This window comes from Diabrotica undecimpunctata, chromosome 8 (assembly GCF_040954645.1).
Source record: "Diabrotica undecimpunctata isolate CICGRU chromosome 8, icDiaUnde3, whole genome shotgun sequence".
Lineage (NCBI taxonomy): Eukaryota > Metazoa > Arthropoda > Insecta > Coleoptera > Chrysomelidae > Diabrotica > Diabrotica undecimpunctata.
In genome coordinates, this window is record NC_092810.1 from 135967436 (window position 1) to 135987062 (window position 19627).

Sequence of the window (19627 nt, forward strand, 5' to 3'; positions counted from 1 at the left end):
TTTCATCTACGAGTTCAAGTCTTCGCAATAATGTTTCCATAACTTTATAAGCTAAATCATTATATGTAGATATTGATTTTACATTTAAAAACTGTAATTCGGCCATGCCATCAATCATTAAAATCGTGTAGTTTTCAACCAAAGGCAATGTTATTTTAATATCATTTTCGTAATGTCTTTCTAATACATGCATCAAATCAGACTTTTTTGTCATTCTTTTAGAACCATCTTCTTTAAATAAAGAGCTAGGAATACATGTTAAGGGTACACTCAGTATTACAGACAAATTAACTTCTCGATTAGAAGCAATCGAGAATGCTCTTTGATATACAGTTTCTGGCTTAACGCATTTTTTAACTTTTAGACCATTTACTGTTATAACAGAATTTTTATGCATATCCGAAAATGTTTTTACTTACCTACGTAGTATTAAATAAAATTAAAATTTCATTTAATCAATTATCAGATATTTTTCATTTATATATATATATATATATATATATATATATATATATATATATATATTACATTATTAATAGACTTCGGCAAATATACATATTGCATATTTTGCATATTGTGCATATTTTATGCAAATATTTCATATTTTGGCATATTTGTATAAAAGTTTGCATAAAGTGCATAAAAGTTCAGATTTTTATACTGTATTTGAAAATTTTTAAACATACCAATTTATTTCAATTCTTGTATAAAATTTTGTAGTCATTTTAATCAAGAAATGATCTAAGTACGTAATCTCTACAGGTACAAAACATTTACAATTTCAAAGAAGATCAATTTAAGTAGCCCTCAACATTCTTAGAAAGTCTCGGTCACTGAGGCATTCAGTTATTGGATAATCGCTAAGGGTTCGCTCATTTGCATTTTATGATCTAATCCCCAAATCTATCTACAATTTATTGTATCTTAACAGCAGGTAAACGGCTAATAGTTTTGTTCCTAATTTAGGGATTTTCCAAAATCTCCCAGTTTATTGAATTAGGTACCTAAACATTTCTAATTTGATGCTCAGATTTGTAAATCATTTTTGTTTTGATATTCAAAGCGTAAACACTCGTTGTGCGTAAAAAAAAGGAAGATTGTGATTTTATAATGCCTAAAACAACCAGTGCTTCAACTTGGATTAAACCTTATAAAGAGCTGTCTATGGATATGGGAAAAATCTACTGTTCAGTCTGTGGAAAAATTGTAAGTATCTAATATTTTCTATTAAATATCTAATATTTCATACATACAGGGTGTTTCCAAATGACACTTACAACGTTTGACTGTAGATACTTCTCGAAAAATTGAACAAAACGATATAGTTAATGAGGGGTCAAACTTATTTACTTTTCGAGATACAGGGTGTTAAAATTAAAAAAAATTAAATTCTTTTAGTTAATAACAACAATAACTTTAAAACCAATAAACGTATTTACTTGAAATTTAGTACTCGTAGGTTGTTTTTAAATGAAAAATAGCTTCCTTTAGTGAGAAAAAATTGTCCATGGTACAATACAATGGTGTGTATTTAGAAAAATTTTTCACCTTTACTTTTTTTTATGAAGTCAGCTATTCTAAAACACAATTATTTTTATTGTAATTGAATTAACAAAAAAAAACTTTTGTTGAATTTTAAAATAAGTTATATGATGTACTAATGGTTAGTAACAAAAACTAATTTGTGGATTAATACTGCATTTAAAACACTTAGCGAGTGTTTTTTTTTCCAAACCAGTTATTTGATTAACCAAAAACACCTTGTATATTTTTATATTTTAAAGGTTGGGTTAAAATAAAGGTTTTTATTTTTATTTATAGATAGCATGTGAGAAGAAATTTCAGATAGACCAACATGTGAGAACTGCTTCACACATTGCAAAAAAAGGAAAAATAGGAGGAAACCATCAAACTTCAATGGCTAAATGTTTCCAATCTACTTCAAAAAAATTAGATGAGCAAGAAACTTTTAATGAAGACTTGTGTCGCGCATTAGTGTCTGCAAACATACCGCTTTCAAAATTAGCAAATGTAAATTTTAGTTCGTTTCTAAAAAAATATTGCAAACTTAATGTTCCAAGTGATCGGTCTCTAAGAAGAAATAATGTGAACGGGCTATACTCGTCGGTGTTAATTAATATTAAGGAAGAAATTGCAGATAATTATTTTTACATATCTGTAGACGAAACCACTGATTCCTCAGGAAAGTATATTGCTCATTTATTGATTGGTGTTCTTAAAGAAGATACCTTACCAAAATCTCATCTTATTTCATGCCAGCAACTTGAGAAAACAAATGCTTTAACAATTTCGCGTTTTATACAAGAAACATTAGCAACTTTTTTTCTTCCGACAACTATTCCTTCTAATAAATTACTGCTTATTTTATCGGATGCTGCTCCTTATATGGTGAAAGCAGGACAAAATTTAAAAATATTTTTCCCAGATTTAATACATGTTACTTGTGTAGCGCATGGATTAAACAGAGTTGCAGAGAAAATACGAAAAAAGTTTCCTTTTGTAAATACCATGATATCCAGTGTCAAAAAAGTATTTCTTAAATCTCCTATAAGAATTCAACTTTATAAAGAAATGCTACCCTACATTCCTCTTCCACCACAACCTATTTTAACGCGATGGGGAACATGATTAGAAGCAGCTAATTTTTATGCAGATCATTTTGTTAAAATAAAGAACATAATTGATACGTTAACAGATGAAAGTTCCCAATCTCTTTTGGATTCTAAACAAACTTTTCAGAGTAACTTGCTTTAACAAGAACTTTCATTTATAAAATCAAATTTTAGTTTTGTTCAAAAAACAATTACTCAGTTAGAATCACCAAAACTGTCATTGTTCGAAAGTACAGCATTAATAAAAGAATTTGCGTCATGTTGTCGGAACGTTAGAGGTAATATTGGAAAAGATATTTTAAAAAAATTTGAAACTACTATGGAAAAAAATAAAGGTTACCATATTCTTTCTGAAGTAGTCAGTGTTCTAGCTGGAAATATTTCGGAAACAATTAATTTAGAACCAAATGTTTTGGTTAGTTTGAAAAATGCTCCCGTTACATCAGTTGATGTTGAACGAAGTTTTTCCATATATAAATATATGTACTCAGACAGAAGCCACAAGTTTTTGTTAGAAAATTTTGAACACCACTTGGTCATTTATTGTTACCATAATTCTAAATAAGTTTATTCATACTTAAAAATGATGTAGTTACTTAAAATAAATGTAAATCTTAATGAATAGTAGGAAATATTTAGTTATGTACACTTTTTTTTTTTAAATAAAATTGTTACTATTTTACGATTTTTTTATTTATTTGTATGCATATTTTGTAAAATATTTGCATATTTTCGGGTAAACACGTGCATATTTATGCGCATATTTTCTACATTTTTATTTGCATATTTGCCGAAGTCTAATTATTAAAAAAGTCGAAAAGATTCGAGCGCCTACAGCACCTCAACCGCTGTACACGCTTAGCGGGATACTCTAGCGGGCATATTCGAAATATTTGGGTCCACGTTTTTAGCGAGATAGAAACCATTTATCCTTGTCAAAATATTCAGACTTGTACTCGACGGTTTAAAGATTATAGGCATTTTTTCAACAAAAAAATGCAAATAACTCGAAAAGGAAGCATTTTTCGAAAAATTATCAAGAGAGAAAAAGTGTTTATTTTGATAAGATACACCTAAAAAAATTGATTCCAAAGCAATTCGGTGAAATTGCTTTTTTGTATAAGTTATTTGTTAATAACAATTGCCGGCCCACTTGTAAAAATCAAAAAAAAAAATACATTTCATCTTGGAAAAATATATAGAATCGAATAAAAAAGGTTTGGTGCATTAGAAATGCAAAAAGAATTTTAGTCGGTTGACGCTCTGCTTATAGGGGTAAACCGCTCGCCTATAACCAACACTACTCGAATACAAATGACTTTGTAATAAGCTTAGGATAAGGTTTTCTGCAATATTGTGTTGGCAACTATTAAGAGTACGCAAGATTGTGTACCTACTTCAAAAACGAAAGAAACTGCAGTTTTCCCTTGACGTCGTAGGCTATTAAACTGTACAGGATTGGCTAACGTAAAAGTTACAGTTTCTCCACGTCTTATGAAGTTATATAGAATAAAATAGTTAAAACACTTTTTTATTTAAATTTATTAACAATTATACAGGGTGTTTCAAAAATGTATGTCATAAATTAAATTACTCATTCCGGGGACAAAAATAAATGGATTGAATCCAACTTACCTTAGTACAAAAGTGTACACAAAAAAAAGTTACAGCCTTTTGAAGTTACAAATTGTTTTTTTGCATTATTTCCTAAACTACTTGACATTTTGTAATAAAAATGAACACGTTACTTTCTTGTTCTGAAAGCATTTTTCATACAAAAGAAACAACAAAATCTAAGCGCACAGAAAAATTTTAAGGGGGGTGTGCAGCCCTAAATCCTCCCAAACTTTTGAGTACGCTCAAATCAAATGAATTTTGTGGCATCATTAGTTTAACACATTATTTTTAACACTCTTTTGCCTCTTATCACTTTTTCGAAACCTAATTTTTTCCTAGTTGGCCATAAAATTTCAATTAGTTTCTACGGATACAATAATTACAAACAGTTCCATCAATAATAGTCAATAATTTGAAGCTATCATTTATTGTGTGAATAAGATTAATATTAAAAATTTTGATATTACAATAGCCTACACATTTCAAGAAATGGCAGATATGCATTTAACTTTGGGTAAGTTGGATCAGATTAAATTATGATTTCAATAAACTATCGGGAATATCGTAGGTGAATGTCAAGGAAATAGTGCAGCAGCCGCAATGCGTTATGCAGTAAAATACCCCAATCGAAATGCACCTGATAGACGATTATTTCTGACCATCGATCGTCGTTTACGGGAAACGGGTACATTCCAACCGCAAGTTGCTGGCAATAGTAGTCGTCCAATAATGGATGCAACTGATGAAGACATTTTAGAAATCATTGAAAAAGTCACTGGAACAAGTACAAGGGTAATAGTTGCTCAACTAAATGTTCCTCACCTAAGGGTTTGGAGGCGTTTGAAGGATCAGCTGCTTAAACCCTATCACTTAACAACAGTTCAAGAGTTATTGGACGAAGATTATCCTAAAAGGATTGGATTTTGCGATTGGTTGTTAATGGAAAACACTCGAAATATTAATTTTATTAGAAATATTTTGTTGACCGACGAGGCTACCTTTAGTAGAAATGGAATAAGAAACCATCATAACGAGCACATTTGGGCCGACGAAAATCCTCACGTCAAAAAAACGACTCATCACCAAAGGACTTTCAAAGTTAATGTTTGGGCAGGAATTGTGGATAACAATGTAATAGACCCAGTATTTCTTCCCAACAATTTAAATGGTGATAATTATTTGCAGTTCTTGGCAAACGATTTTGAAGAAGTGAATATTGCAATAAGGCAAAATATGTGGTTTCTACAAGATGGCGCTCCACCGCATTACAGTAATGAAGTCCGGGAATACCTTTGCAGGCAGTATCCTGGTCGGAGGATTGGAAGGGGTCGTAACGCACCTATTTCTTGGCCACCCAGAAGTCAGCTGCAAGTGAAGTGAAGCTGCAAATCAGATTCGTCAGAAAAATATGATTTTTCAGCTCATTCGGTTTTCCTTATATTGAAGAAAATGGGAGTCATTTTGAAAATTTATTGTAATATCATATTTATAGAGGTTGTAGATATGTTTTATACTTGTTAATTCATTTAAGCCATTTATTTAGTTGCACGTAATTTTTTAAAGGTTGATGAAAAGGGCCGTAACTTAATAAAAACTGTTTTTTGAAAAAAGTGATGAGGCAAAAAAAATTTTAAAAAATAATGTGTTAAACTAATGATGCCACAAAATTCATTTGATTTGAATATACTCAAAAGTTTGGGGGGATTTAGGGCTGCACACCCCTCTTAATTTTTTTCTGTGCGCTTAGATTTTGTTGTTTCTTTTTTATGAAAAATGCTTTCAAACAAAAAAGGTTCGTGTCCATTTTTATTACAAAATGTCAAGTAGTTTAGGAGATAATGCAAAAAAACAATTTTTATTTTGTAACTTCAAAGGGCTGTAACTTTTTTTGTGTACACTTTTGTACTAAGGTAAGTTGGATTCAATCAAGTTATTTTTGTCCTCGAAATGCATGAATTAATTTATGACATACCTTTTTGAAACACCATGTATAGTTGGTATCTAGTGATACCAGCTTTTGAAGATTTAACAGTACCGAAATATTATGTGGATAATTTGTTAGAGTGCCCATCTCATGGAAATATAATATACAATTTTAATTTTATCTTAAAGTTGTTCCAAGTATAAAAAGATTAATATATCGATATATTAACATCGTCAGTTTTCTTTTTATTTTAAAGAATATTTTCTCATTAACTTCTTGTATAAAATAACTAAAAAATATTTTCTTCTATAGGACTCACAAGGATAATTTATGGAAGTAAAGATAACATAGTAGATTATATACCAGCCGACTACGTTATAAAAGGAATAATATTGGCAACCGAATCACAAGGAATAAAAAAGTATGTATAGTTTTCTCCCTAAATCCAAACTTCCTATAATCCTGCCTGTGTCGCACCCAGGGGGGGGGGTTTAGGGGTTAAACCAACCCCCCCCCCGCCCAGGGCATATAAAGTAAATAATATATAAAGAATAGTAGGAAAATGTAACGTGTCTTTCACACACAAACAATAAATCCAAAACGCTGATTGAATAATTAAATTACCACTTTAAATATGTAGAACACATTAATTATTGTATAAATACACAATAATTAATAATTTTTTCATTATATTTAGATATAGATACCTAATATTAGGCTTATCAAAAAGTAGACAAAACGAGTCTGTTGCGAGTAGCATGCGCCTACAGGGCTGTATCTGCGGCGGCCTTGTGGACTATCACTGGTTGTGTTCCTCTTCATGTGTTAGCAGTAGAAAAGAGACATCTCTATGGGAGAAGAAAGCATTTGACAACAGCTATAAAAAAAAAGAAGAAAGGGAAAGATCAATGGAAAGATGGCAAGAAGAGTGGAACAACAAGGAATATGTTGCTCAGTGGACAAAGATGCTGATCCCGAGCCTAAGGGACTGGGTAGATTGTCTGTTTTAGGGCGTATCTTCATAGGTTCAGAAAGACAGATACAGATAAATGCCTATACTGCGAATATTCCCATTGTTACTCACACAATGCTGGAGTGTAATAGATGTACAGTGGAGAGAAACAGAATGTATATAAAATATGGGAATATTTAATGGGAATAAGTCGCAATTGAAAGTTAAAATAAGGGGTAAAAAAAATAGAAAAGGCGTATAATTCCAAGACTTAAATTGTGGCAAGCTTAACAACAACTCGACCTTAGTCCATACCTTTTAGGAATAATCACAGAAGTATACAGGGATAACACTACTTACCTAAAAATCAGATATAGATAATCAGAGCCAATAAAATTAACTAAATTACTAAAATAAGGATGCAGTCTGTCTAACGAGTATACATCTAACGATTCGTGAAAAAAATTTCCACTTGGATGTCTGTATTTGCTAAAATTTCGTGAAAATTAAAAGTGAATATTTTGTTTGAAATTTGAATTATTTCGATTAAGGGTGACTTGCTCATTAAAAAAATCTAAATACTTGGCCAGAAATTATGCACCGTTTTGCCGGAAAATCGAAAAAAATGTAGACCATTGGATTTTTATCAAATTTCGTTAATCGGCTATGTTGGCGTCAATTTTGGTCCGAGAGTCAAGCGAATGGACAGTTCCTACATAAAATTGGCAGATCGTTCTTCTGCCATACTCAAAATTTTGCTACACCTAATGGTTCGTGAGAAAAATTTCCACTTGGATGTCTGTATTTGCTGAAAATTTCGTGAAAATTAAAAGTGAATATTTTGTTCTTCTAACATACTCAGATTTTTCCTACATCTAACTGTTCGTAAGAAAAATTTCCACTTGGATGTATGTATTCGCTAAAAATTTCGAGAAAATTAAAAGTGTATATTTTGTTTAAAATTTGAATTATTTCGATTAAGGGTTGCTTGCTGATTCAAAAAATCTAAAAATGTGGCTAAAAATAATGCACTGTTTTCCCGGAAAATCGAAAAAACTGTAGATTTTTTAATTCGATTTTTCGTCTTTTCCGGCAAACTGGGGTTAAGGGATCAGAAAAAAACACATGTTTGGAATAAGCTGGACCAAGTGCATGTACCAAAACATTAAACAAATTTTTTTTTTTGTAAAATTTGGCAAAAATTTTCCAAGGGGGTACCCTTGGATTTTTATCAAATTTCGTTAATCGGCTATGTTGGCGTCAATTTTGGTCCGAAAGTCAAGCCAATAGAAATTTCCTACATAAAATTGGCCGCTTGTTCTTCTGCCATACTCAGATTTTTCCTACATCTAACTGTTCGTAAGAAAAATTTCCACTTGGATGTATGTGTTCGCTGAAAATTTCGAGAAAATTAATAGTGTATATTTTGTTTGAAATTTGAATTATTTCGATTAAGGGTTGCTTGCTGATTAAAAAAATCTAAACATGTGGCTAAAAATTATGCACTGTTTTCCCGGAAAGTCGAAAAAACTGTAGATTTTTTAATTCGATTTTTCGTCTTTTCCGGCAAACTGGGGTTAAGGGATCAGAAAAAAAACACATGTTTGGAATAAGCTGGACCAAGTGCATGTACCAAAATATTAAACATTTTTTTTTTTTGTAAAATTTGGCAAAAATTTTCCAAGGAGGTACCCTTGGATTTTTATCAAATTTCGTTAATCGGCTATATTGGCGTCAATTTTGGTCCGACAGTTAAGCGATTAGACATTTCCTACATAAAATTGGCCGCTCGTTCGTCTGCCATACTCAGAATTTTCCTACATCTAACAGTTCGTGAGAAAAATTTCCACTTGGATGTATGTATTCGCTGAAAATTTCGAGAAAATTAAAAGTGTATATTTTGTTAAAAGTTTGAATTATTTCGATTAAGGGTGACTTGCTCATTAAAAAAATCTAAATACTCGGCCAGAAATTATGCACCGTTTTGCCGAAAATCGAAAAAACTGTAGACCATTGGATTTTTATCAAATTTCGTTAATCGGCTATGTTGGCGTCAATTTTGGTCCGAGAGTCAAGCGAATGGACATTTCCTACATAAAATTGGCCGCTTGTTCATCTGCCATACTCAGAATTTTCCTACATCTAACAGTTCGTGAGAAAAATTTCCACTTGGATGTATGTATTCGCTGAAAATTTCGAGAAAATTAAAAGTGTATATTTTGTTTGAAATTTGAATTATTTCGATTAAGGCTGACTTACTGATTAAAAAAATTTAAACACGTAGCCAGAAATTATGCACCGTTTTGCCGGAAAATCGAAAAAACTGTAGACCATTGGATTTTTATCAAATTTGGTTAATCGGCTATGTTGGCGTCAATTTTGGTCCGAGAGTCAAGCGAATGGACAATTCCTGCATAAAATTGGCCGCTCGTTCTTCTGTCATACTCAGATTTTTCCTACATCTAACTGTTCGTAAGAAAAATTTCCACTTGGATGTATGTGTTCGCTGAAAATTTCGAGAAAATTAATAGTGTATATTTTGTTTGAAATTTGAATTATTTCGATTAAGGGTTGCTTGCTGATTCAAAAAATCTAAACATGTGGCTTAAAATTATGCACTGTTTTCCCGGAAAGTCGAAAAAACTGTAGATTTTTTAATTCGATTTTTCGTCTTTTCCGGCAAACTGGGGTTAAGGGATCAGAAAAAAACACATGTTTGGAATAAGCTGGACCAAGTGCATGTACCAAAACATTAAACATTTTTTTTTTTTTGTAAAATTTGGCAAAAATTTTCCAAGGAGGTACTGTACAGAAAAAACGGAAAAACAATTGAACGGAATGATATTCATGCTTTAAGCATTAAATATTTGGACAAAATTAAATATTACAGAAACGACGGTAAGTCAATTGTATTTGTTGATGAAACCTATGTACATGCAGGACACAATACGCCAAATAGAGGACAGATGACAGTGGCAAAAGATTATTCAAAAACATTTCAAAAGGAAGTAGGTTGGTTATCGTACTTGGTGGTGGGGAGATGGGTTTTATCTAGAATGCCCTTTTGATTTTTAAGTCAGGAACTAAGACAGGAGACTATCATGATGATATGAATTTAGAAAATTATGAAAAATGGATGAAAGAACAGAACATAAAGCACCCACCAGTAATTCTAAAAAAATGGATATGATATCTTGGTTGACAGGAAAAATTTACCTTTTGTAACGTCAATGTTAGAACCGCAATTGTATGAAATCATCAAAAGACACAAACAAGATCATATTTAATATAAATTTGACAAAGTGCTGGAAGAATGTAGATATGTTTCTTTAAAACTTCCGCCATATTATCCAGACTTGAACCCTATAGAAATGGTTTGTGCGCAAATAAAAAGTAAAGTTGCAAAACAAAACGTTTATTTTAAGTTAGAAGACGCAAAAGTATTGGTGGAACAGGAATTTGCTAGAGTAACTGTAGATAACTGGAAGAAAGTGTGTGAACGTGTTGTCAAGGTTGAAGATAAGTATTTGGAAAGTGAACGTCGCATAGATGTAATTACTGATGAATTAAGGATTGATTTAAATGATTCTAGTGACGACGACAGTGTATCTGATTATGAAAGTGAATAATATAATTTAACATTACGATGTACCTATGTAACCTATATGAATATAAGTTTTCCAAACTGTGCTGTATGTATGTATTATTTTTTTACTTTATTACAAACATTTCGTATATTTTTCTATTTAACTTTGTGACGTTTAAGTGAGTAATAATATAAATAATAAAGGTTTTAAAGTTAAAGCAATTTTTGTAATTAATATTTTTAATACTGTAATCTGTAATACGTATCTATGATTTCACATACTGACAATATATGTATGTGATATATTATAATAATATGTATTAAAATATTGCCAAAAATATAATCTAATATCATTGTTTAATAAATTGTGTGTACCTATCTTTAACAATTTGATTTAAATCATAAGTATTTTTTGGGACGCCACTGCTTTGTTTCGTGAGGCTTTACTGTTCCTAGAAATTTCCGCCACTACAGTTGAAACATACTCTAGTATTACTGCATATGTATTTAATTATTTTTTATCCAACTAATGTACACTTTTTTAGGGCTTCTGATTCTATAGAAATTTACAATATCTCCTATAACCATATAACCGATATTACCCTAGATGAAATGATAAAAGTTGGGGATAAAATTTGCCAGAACTTCCCATATTCGCAGATGTTACGTTATCCGAAAGTAACTTTAACAGAAAATTTTTATAGATTTTACATTGAAGTAATAATATCTCATATGTTTCCATCACTACTTGTTGATTTGATTTTAAGACTCATTGGGCAGAAACCAAGGTGAGTGTTAAAAAGATTGGTAATAGCGTATTAGATACAGCTTCAAACAATTGAGTCAATAATTAAGGATGTAGAATTTCGATTTACCTTGTATATGTTAAAACAACAAAAAATTTTACTTTATTCCACCTATTAGAGATTTTGCGCATCAAATAAATAGGAATTTTTCCGTTTATGTTTTGTTTATACCGAATAGTAGAATGATGTCACTCTACGATGGATCACCAATGCGTTGAGTTTTATTGTTTGAGTCTGGATTTTGTCATTGGCCAATGACAACAACAATACGAAATAAAATAAGAACAGTTGAACTGGACTTTATGAGAAGATGTCTACAAATCACAAGAGCGGATAGAATAAGAACGGAGGAAATATGGAACAGAATGGAAGTAAAATGCTCAATTACAAAAAAGTTGGAAAACAGAGCCCTGCAGTGGTACGGGCATGTACAAAGCATGCCAGAGCATAGGTGGCCGAAAAGAATATTAAACTGGGACCTGCCGGGAAGAAGACGGAGAGGAAGACCTTCTACAAGATGGAAAACATACGTCGGAAATGCTATGATAGATAGAGACCTCAGAGAAGGTAAGGGAGAATAGAGTGCTGTGGAGGACGAAAGCGGCGAACTCATAATGGGAAAAGCTGAAGAAGAAGAAGAAGAGTCTGGATTTTTTTTAAATTCGTTATGGCTTTTCATTATTCGTTTTGGTTATCGTAAATTCAAGTGTAGTGTAGTAGCAGTTAGTGGAGAAGCTTTGGGAATTTGGATTCGGAATAAATAGCTTCCGGCGTGTAGTTCTTCAAAGCCGGCAATTTTTTTGAGTTGAGAGGTGGATTTGAGCTCAAGATGCTATTTGGCAGTCTTTAGTTGAGTTAGTTAATCACCGATTTGTTGTACTGTGTCCTATGTGAGGAGTTTGTAAAGCAACATTTCTGACAATTTGAGAGGTCCACGTGGTTTTAAACAAGAACTGAGCGGTCGGATTTTAAAGAGTACATTTGTCATCCATAGTAATCCGAAGCCCGATTCATTGACCTCCCCAGGATTTGTTCATTTTGTGTTCCCATGGGTCACCCCAGACCATTTGCAGTTTGTATGGGACAGTGTTTTCGATCCAATTTTAATCTCAAGACTTTCTTAAAGGAAATACGCCAGCCAGTGATACAAGGTACTTTTTGTTAAAATTTTTCAAAGTAAAATAAACATTTTTTCTATAATAAAAGATTTGCTTTTATGACAAACAAAAAAATTATAAATAAATAAAATAAGATGTATGCTTGCATTTTCTTTTCTTCTTCTTTAATTGCCATCTCCGCGACGAATGTTGGCCATCATCATGGCTATTCTGACCTTCGAGGCAGCTGCTCTGAGCAATTGCCTTGAGCTGCAACCAAACCTCTCTCTGAGGTTCTTCAACCAGGAAACTCGTCTTCTTCCTACGCTTCTCCTACCCTCTACTTTTCCTTGAATTATGAGTCTCAAGATGTTTTATCTTTCGCCTCTCATCACATGTCCGATGTGATGCCTATTCTCCTTAACACTTCTGTATTTGTGACTCTATCTACCCATGGAATCCTTAACAATCTTCTAAATGTCCACATTTTAAACGCGTTAAGTCGATTTATTGTATTCCCATTTAATGTCCATGATTCAGCTCCATAGTAGAGTACACTGTGTACATAGCATTTAATTAGCCTTATTCTGAGGGCCAATGTCAGATCTTTGCTGCATAAAATATTTTTCATTTTCACGAAGTTGGCACGTGTGCTTTTTTAATTTTGACTCTTATTTCTGCAGTATAATCGGTGTTTTCTGTGATTATCGTTCTCAAGTAAGTATATCTTTTTACTCTCTCAATCTGCTGGCCGCCTACCGTTAATATTTCGTTTGTATTGTTGTTCTTGCTAATTTTCATGAATTTGGTTTTTTTGATATTAAGAGAGAGTCCGTATTCTCCACTATATCTTAATATTTTGTTCATTATTCTTTCTAAGTCTTCCAAGTTGTCGGCAAACCTAATGTTTTTAATTAAACTTCCGTTCACTTTTATGCCGACTGTCTCGTTTACCAAAGCTTATTGTATGATTTCTTCAGAATAAGCATAATAATAACGGCGACAGTATGCAACCTTGTCTGACCCCTCTCCTTATCTCCACTTCTTCTGACACTTTCTTTCAACTTTCACATTTAATCGTTGGCTGTAGTATAAATTTAATATTAATGTTACATCCCTCACATCCAGATTCTTTTTTTTTTTTGAGTACTTCTATAAGTCGGTCATATTTTACCTTATCGAATGCCTTGTTGTAGTTTATAAAGCATACATAAAGATCTCGATTAACATCCAAACATCTTTGGGTCAGCACGTTAAAAGAAAATAGTGCCTCTCTTGTGCCCATTCCATTCCTAAATCCAAACTGGGAATCACTAATATCCATCTCCAGCTTAGCGTGTACTCTATTATGCTCTATACTCTATTATTTTTAGCAGGGTTTTTAAGGTATGTGACTGATCTTTCGATAATCACTACATTATTTGGCATTTACTTTCTTTTGTAGCCAAATAAATGTTGATGTCAGCATTTCACGTGGAATGATTCCTGTGGAATAGATTGTGTTCAGTAGTTGGACTAAAAGATCTATGTTTTTTTCATTGACCAGTTTTAGCAATTCACTTTGTATTTCATCTGTACCAGCAGCTTTATTATTTTTCACGGACTTTACTGCATTCATAACTTCTGACATTGTTATTTTGGGTCCCTCGTCTTTACTCTGATTATTTTCATATGTATTTTCCTGTCTCTGGTCATGGAATAATTCCTCTATATATTCTTTCCATCTTCCTAACTTTTGTTCTGTCTCCACTAAAATGTTTCCTTGTTTGTCCATTAGTATGCTTGAGGTTTTTTGTTTTGCTACCCCAGCTAATTCTTTAACTTTCTTATGGAGATTGAAGTTATCATATTTGTTTTGTAAGTCTTCTATTTCTTGTCATTTTCCAGCGAAATAAGTCTCTTTAGCTTCCCTTATTTTCCTTCTTATATGATTATGCAGCTGTTGGTACTGAGTTATGTTGATATTCCTTTGCCTTCTTCTGTACTCCATCATTGCCAAGATTGCTTTTGTCATCCAATCTCCTCTCTTGCATCTGGTTGTTGTGAGTTCTCTACGACTTGGTTCGATAGTTGCATTTTTAAATAATCGCCACTGTTGTTCTACATCACTATCAATTGATTCCATTGTGCATTCTAGGTTTGCATTAATTTCTTGTTTCAGTTTTTCTTTGGCGTCTTCTGATTCTAATTTTTGTATGTTTAGTTTATCACTTTTGTATCTTTTTTAAGTGAAGTTGGAATTTTGCTACAAGAGGATTGTGGTCCGACGCGACATCTGCACCTGGGTCCGCTTTCACCGATTGTATTGCGTTTCGGTATCTGTACATTAATTAAAATATAGTCAATTTGGTTTCTAACGATTTTATCGACCTTGTCAGCTTTCGATTTTCAAGTGTAAAGGCGTAGTTTAGGCAGTTTGAATAAACTATTCATTACTGCAAGATTATGATCTAGGCAGAATTCTATAAGGCGTTCTCCTCTCTCATTTCGAACAACGAGTCCATATGGTCCTACAGTAGACTCACATCTTCCTTCTCCAACTTTGGTGTTAAAATCACCCATGACTACTGGTTTATCTCTAGATGTTGTATTTTGTAGGGTTTTTTGAAGGTCATCATAAAATTTTTCAATTTCTTTCTGTTTTATCGGCGGTTGGCGCATAAATCTGAATAAGGTTTAATTTCCCATGTGTTGTCATCATTTGTATAAGCATAATTCTTTCCGATATTGATATAAAGCCTACAACTGATTTTGCAACTTTTTTACTGACATTAATTGTTACTACATACCGATCTATGTTGGCTGTCGATACTACTAGAATAGAAAAGTCGACCATTGGTTGTATTTAGTTCGCCGGAGTCGAACCGGCGATTTTTTTCTACTCATGAAAATGAGTTAATTTTTAATTTTAATTATAGGTTAATTCGTTTGCAAAGAAAAATTTATATAGCAGCCACTGTACTGATTCCTTTTATGACTAACACGTATTTTCTTTTAAATGATAAATTTATAAACATGCAAAAAAAATTAAAAGAAGAGGATAGTGCATTTTCATTTAACTACCTACCTTGGACTGAGGAAGAAAGGTACAAATACATCAACGTGGGGAAAATTGGCATGGAATTATATCTGTTAAAAATCAAAACTGGTGTTATTGGAGAAAAAGCTAAAAGACTACTGATGAAGTAAGTTTATATTTTTACCTATACATGGTTAAATATAAGTACAAGATATATTTTGCCAAACTGCATAATATACCCTCTTGAACTTACTTGAACTATTTAAAAATATTAGAAAATTGTAAAAAAGTTTATATTTTACAATTAAAATGTAATTCCCCATATTTATATGATATAAACCATATCATTCATTGTTTAGAAACCATCCCTCTATAATAGAACAACTACAACAAAAAATCGAATACACTTAGACAGATAGCAGTCAATGACGGATATGATCCCAACATCATCAGTAAACTCATTCGCAAAAACAACTCAGAATCTTACAAAAAACTGCATTCCCCAGAGATCTGACCACCACACCCATTTATACTTCTTTATCATACCATCATGAGAGCTTTTCTACAGATAGCAGAAATCTCATCAAACGATCAGTTCATAACATCCAAATTTCTTTCAAAGTACCTAATAACTTGGGCCAGTATCTCACCAACTCGAAAGATCCTAACAACTATATGAATCGAACTGGTGTTCACAAACTCGAATGTTTTAACTGTGATTCTACATATATAGGGAGAACCTGTAGATTAATATCATCACGCTCTCTAGAGCACACCAAAAGAGAAAACACTTCCACTGTCTCAAAACTTAAAACAATATAACCACACCCTCAACATCAAAGAAGATATATCTCTTAGACACAACATTCCACAAAAAAAAATTAAGAATGGACCTATACGAAGATTGCCACCGAGATATTCTTCTTCTCCATCGGCAATTATTTTCATAACCCAAATCTTATACAACTTCTCTATACTTCCAGCTCTTTCCAACCATTTCTTCTTTAGTCTTTTAAAACCTTCTAGTCTGCCTAATCTTTTCTTAAAGCCAATTTCCAATCAACTAGCACCTAAAGTATACACGTCAAACTTTTTTTCTTTATTCTTCCTCTTTATTCCTTCTCTTAATCTGTCTTTGTTCTTTATGTACAAAAGTATGGAAGTAGTAGAAATAGATTTTCTAAGGAGGCGTGTGATGTATCCAAAAAAGATCATATTAGAAGGAGGACAAATACTGTATATTCCAGTATAGACAGAATTGAAACGAGACAACTAGTGTGGTATGGTCACGTGAAGCGAATGAATGGAGATAGATAGCCAAAAAAAGCTTTAAATTACCACAACAAAGAAGAAGAAGGGGAAGGCCTTCAGTTGCCTGGGAAGAAAATGTACGGCACATAATTAAAGATAGAGCCATCCAAGAAGACGAATGGACCGACATCGTTTTCTGTATAGAAAACGATTACGGTCGAAATGCGAGAAGCGGCAGAGGCTGTAGGAACCTTGCTTATATATATATATATATATATATATATATATATATATATATATATATATATATATATATATATATATATAATTAAAAATATTTTCCGAGTACCAAATGTCTTAAAACAAAAAGGGCTCAAATATTATTATGCGTATTTTACATTTAATCGGTTCTTACAACTGCAACCTTACACATAGTGTTATAGACTTACAAACATACCCTGATCTTTCAACATGAAACACCTAATCTATATTTATTAACACCTAATACCTTTCCATTCTCGATTATAGTACACTTTTATCTAATCCTTTTCACACATTCTTTTGTTGTTCGTAGTTAAAGCCCTGAAGATCTCAGTTTCTTTCCAGTTATTTCACCCCGCCCAACTCTCTTTTCAGTTTCAGTTTCAGAATTCAGTTATCAACACTCTTGTTTTTCGTTCTATAAGATTTAGCGACAGCAATCACAGATCATCCGTAATCAATTCAATAAGGCAAACACTTTTATAAAATGGCTACCACAAAACCCAAATCAGTAGGAGCATTCAAAAACATCTAAGCCCCATTCCACCCAAAAAAAGAAACCTTGCTGCCTGATCAACCCAAAATTTTTCTACCTTTCGTCAAAGGTGTCATTTACAAGATAAATAGTCTCCAAGTTTTCCAATCCTGTCAGATTCGTAAAAGACCAAATGCCCAATGAAGATGGGGTGTCTATGAGATACCTTGTTCCGGTTGCCCACGAACATACATAGGACAGACAAACCGATGAATCCACAACCGTATTTATGAATATTCTATATGTAAAATATTCAGATACCACTTCAGCCCAAGCCAACATCATATTCACATATCGCTCCTATCCGCTCCTTAAAATCGAGAATTATTCGTGAAGCCATCGAAGTGGAAAATTTTGTGCGTGCCTGTTTTTTTTTGCTTCAGAGAATGAGTAACCAGTTATGTCCTTTATTTGGTCCCACATCGTGCTAAATAAAGGACATGGCTGGTTAGTCATTCATTGAAGAAAAACCACACGCAAAACTGCAAAAATTATATTTGCATTATGTTAGTAACATTTTTTTTTTATTTTTTAGGTATTGGCTACCAGAAGTGATATTTAAAACGATATTCTACTTTTTATTTTTATGGATTTTTATGTACAAATTAGATTTTTTTAATTTAGCTACTGATAAAGTTATTTGTTATTTAAAAAATTTTGGTACAAAAAAAATATAAAATGTAATGTACAAAATAAAAATATGTAAAGATCGACCATTATGTGTGTGTTTTATTTTAAAGCTTCTTGGATGCCGTTCCGCAATAAGCTACAGAGCGAGATGATTTAATTTTTTCCAGTACGGTAACTGTGATTTAATAATTAGTGTTATTAATACAGTGTAAAATACAATGTGGCATTTGTTTCTAAATTTTCAAAAAAAAAACTAAATGGACAACGGTGAGAATTGATTGCTAAGGTGATTCACTTTATGCAGCGTCAAGCAGAGAGTAAGGAACCAGTTATCGATTTAAAAAAAATCAAGAATGTGAAGCCCATGCAACTGGGATAAAATTGCAAAATGTAAAAAAAGTAGTCCAAGAAATGAGGAGAAAAACGTTGGTGGATAAGGAGTTTGCAACGCCTGACAAAAGAAGAAAAAGTGACACCGCAAACACAATTGGTCGATTTTGATATTAATGTTTTAAGACGATATCGTTAACTATTATATTAAAAAAAAATAAATACAACTTTAAAGAAAATTCATCAAAAATTTATAACAACAAATAGTTATAATGTAAAACGTAAAAGTTTATGTAAAGTAACGAAAAAATAAATGTTGTTGGATAGGAAAAAGAAACAACAGAAAACTTCTGAAAGAGAACCCGTCATTCAACAAAAAAAAACGAATTTTTTCGAAGTGTAGAACGTTATCTTGCACAAAGGCAGCCTTTATAGCAATATTAAATAACACTATGACCCAAAAAACCTAAATAGAGGATCAATATTTGGAAATAGATAAATTCTTCTTCTTCTTCCTTCTTGTATGTAGGCTTTAAAGCATGTTTCTTCTTCACTATTTGCCTCATAAATTGTTTAAATTATTGCACCATATTTTTCTTGGTCTACCAATACTTCTTCGTCCATTTGGTGACTTATCTCGTGCTATTCGTACTATCCTATCTTCTGCCATTCTACTAATGTGTTCGTTCCAGTCCTGTTTCCGTTTTGTCGCCCATCCATTTATGTCTTCTATATTGCATGCTCTTTTATGTTCTCGCTTCTCTCCCTATCCAACAGACTTTTCTCGTTTTAGATGTGTCAGGTCTTGTTTCCGCCTCTCGCCATGTATATTAATATAGGTCTAATGTCTGCTTTATAATTCTTGTTTTTGTATCTTGTCTTAGGTGTTTGTTATTCCAGATTGTGTCATTAAGAGATCCCGCCGCTTTTCTTGCTTTTAAGCTTTGTTTTCGTACTTCTTCTTCAACATCTCCTAGTTATATCTA

General features: G+C 32.3%; 1 protein-coding gene across 3 annotated transcripts in view; it reads left to right on the forward strand.

The window, feature by feature from the left end:
- The window catches only part of LOC140448608 (putative fatty acyl-CoA reductase CG5065), a 50655-nt gene extending 32255 nt beyond the window's left edge, over nucleotides 1–18400 (forward strand). For all 3 annotated transcript variants that reach the window (XM_072541701.1, XM_072541700.1, XM_072541702.1), the window contains exons 6-9: nucleotides 6487–6595; nucleotides 11258–11500; nucleotides 15534–15800; nucleotides 18217–18400. In XM_072541701.1, the coding sequence (XP_072397802.1) occupies nucleotides 6487–6595; nucleotides 11258–11500; nucleotides 15534–15800; nucleotides 18217–18358 (761 nt within the window). In that variant the 3' untranslated portion in view covers nucleotides 18359–18400. The remainder of the gene's footprint in view (nucleotides 1–6486; nucleotides 6596–11257; nucleotides 11501–15533; nucleotides 15801–18216) is intronic.
- Nucleotides 18401–19627: the final 1227 nt, after the last annotated feature.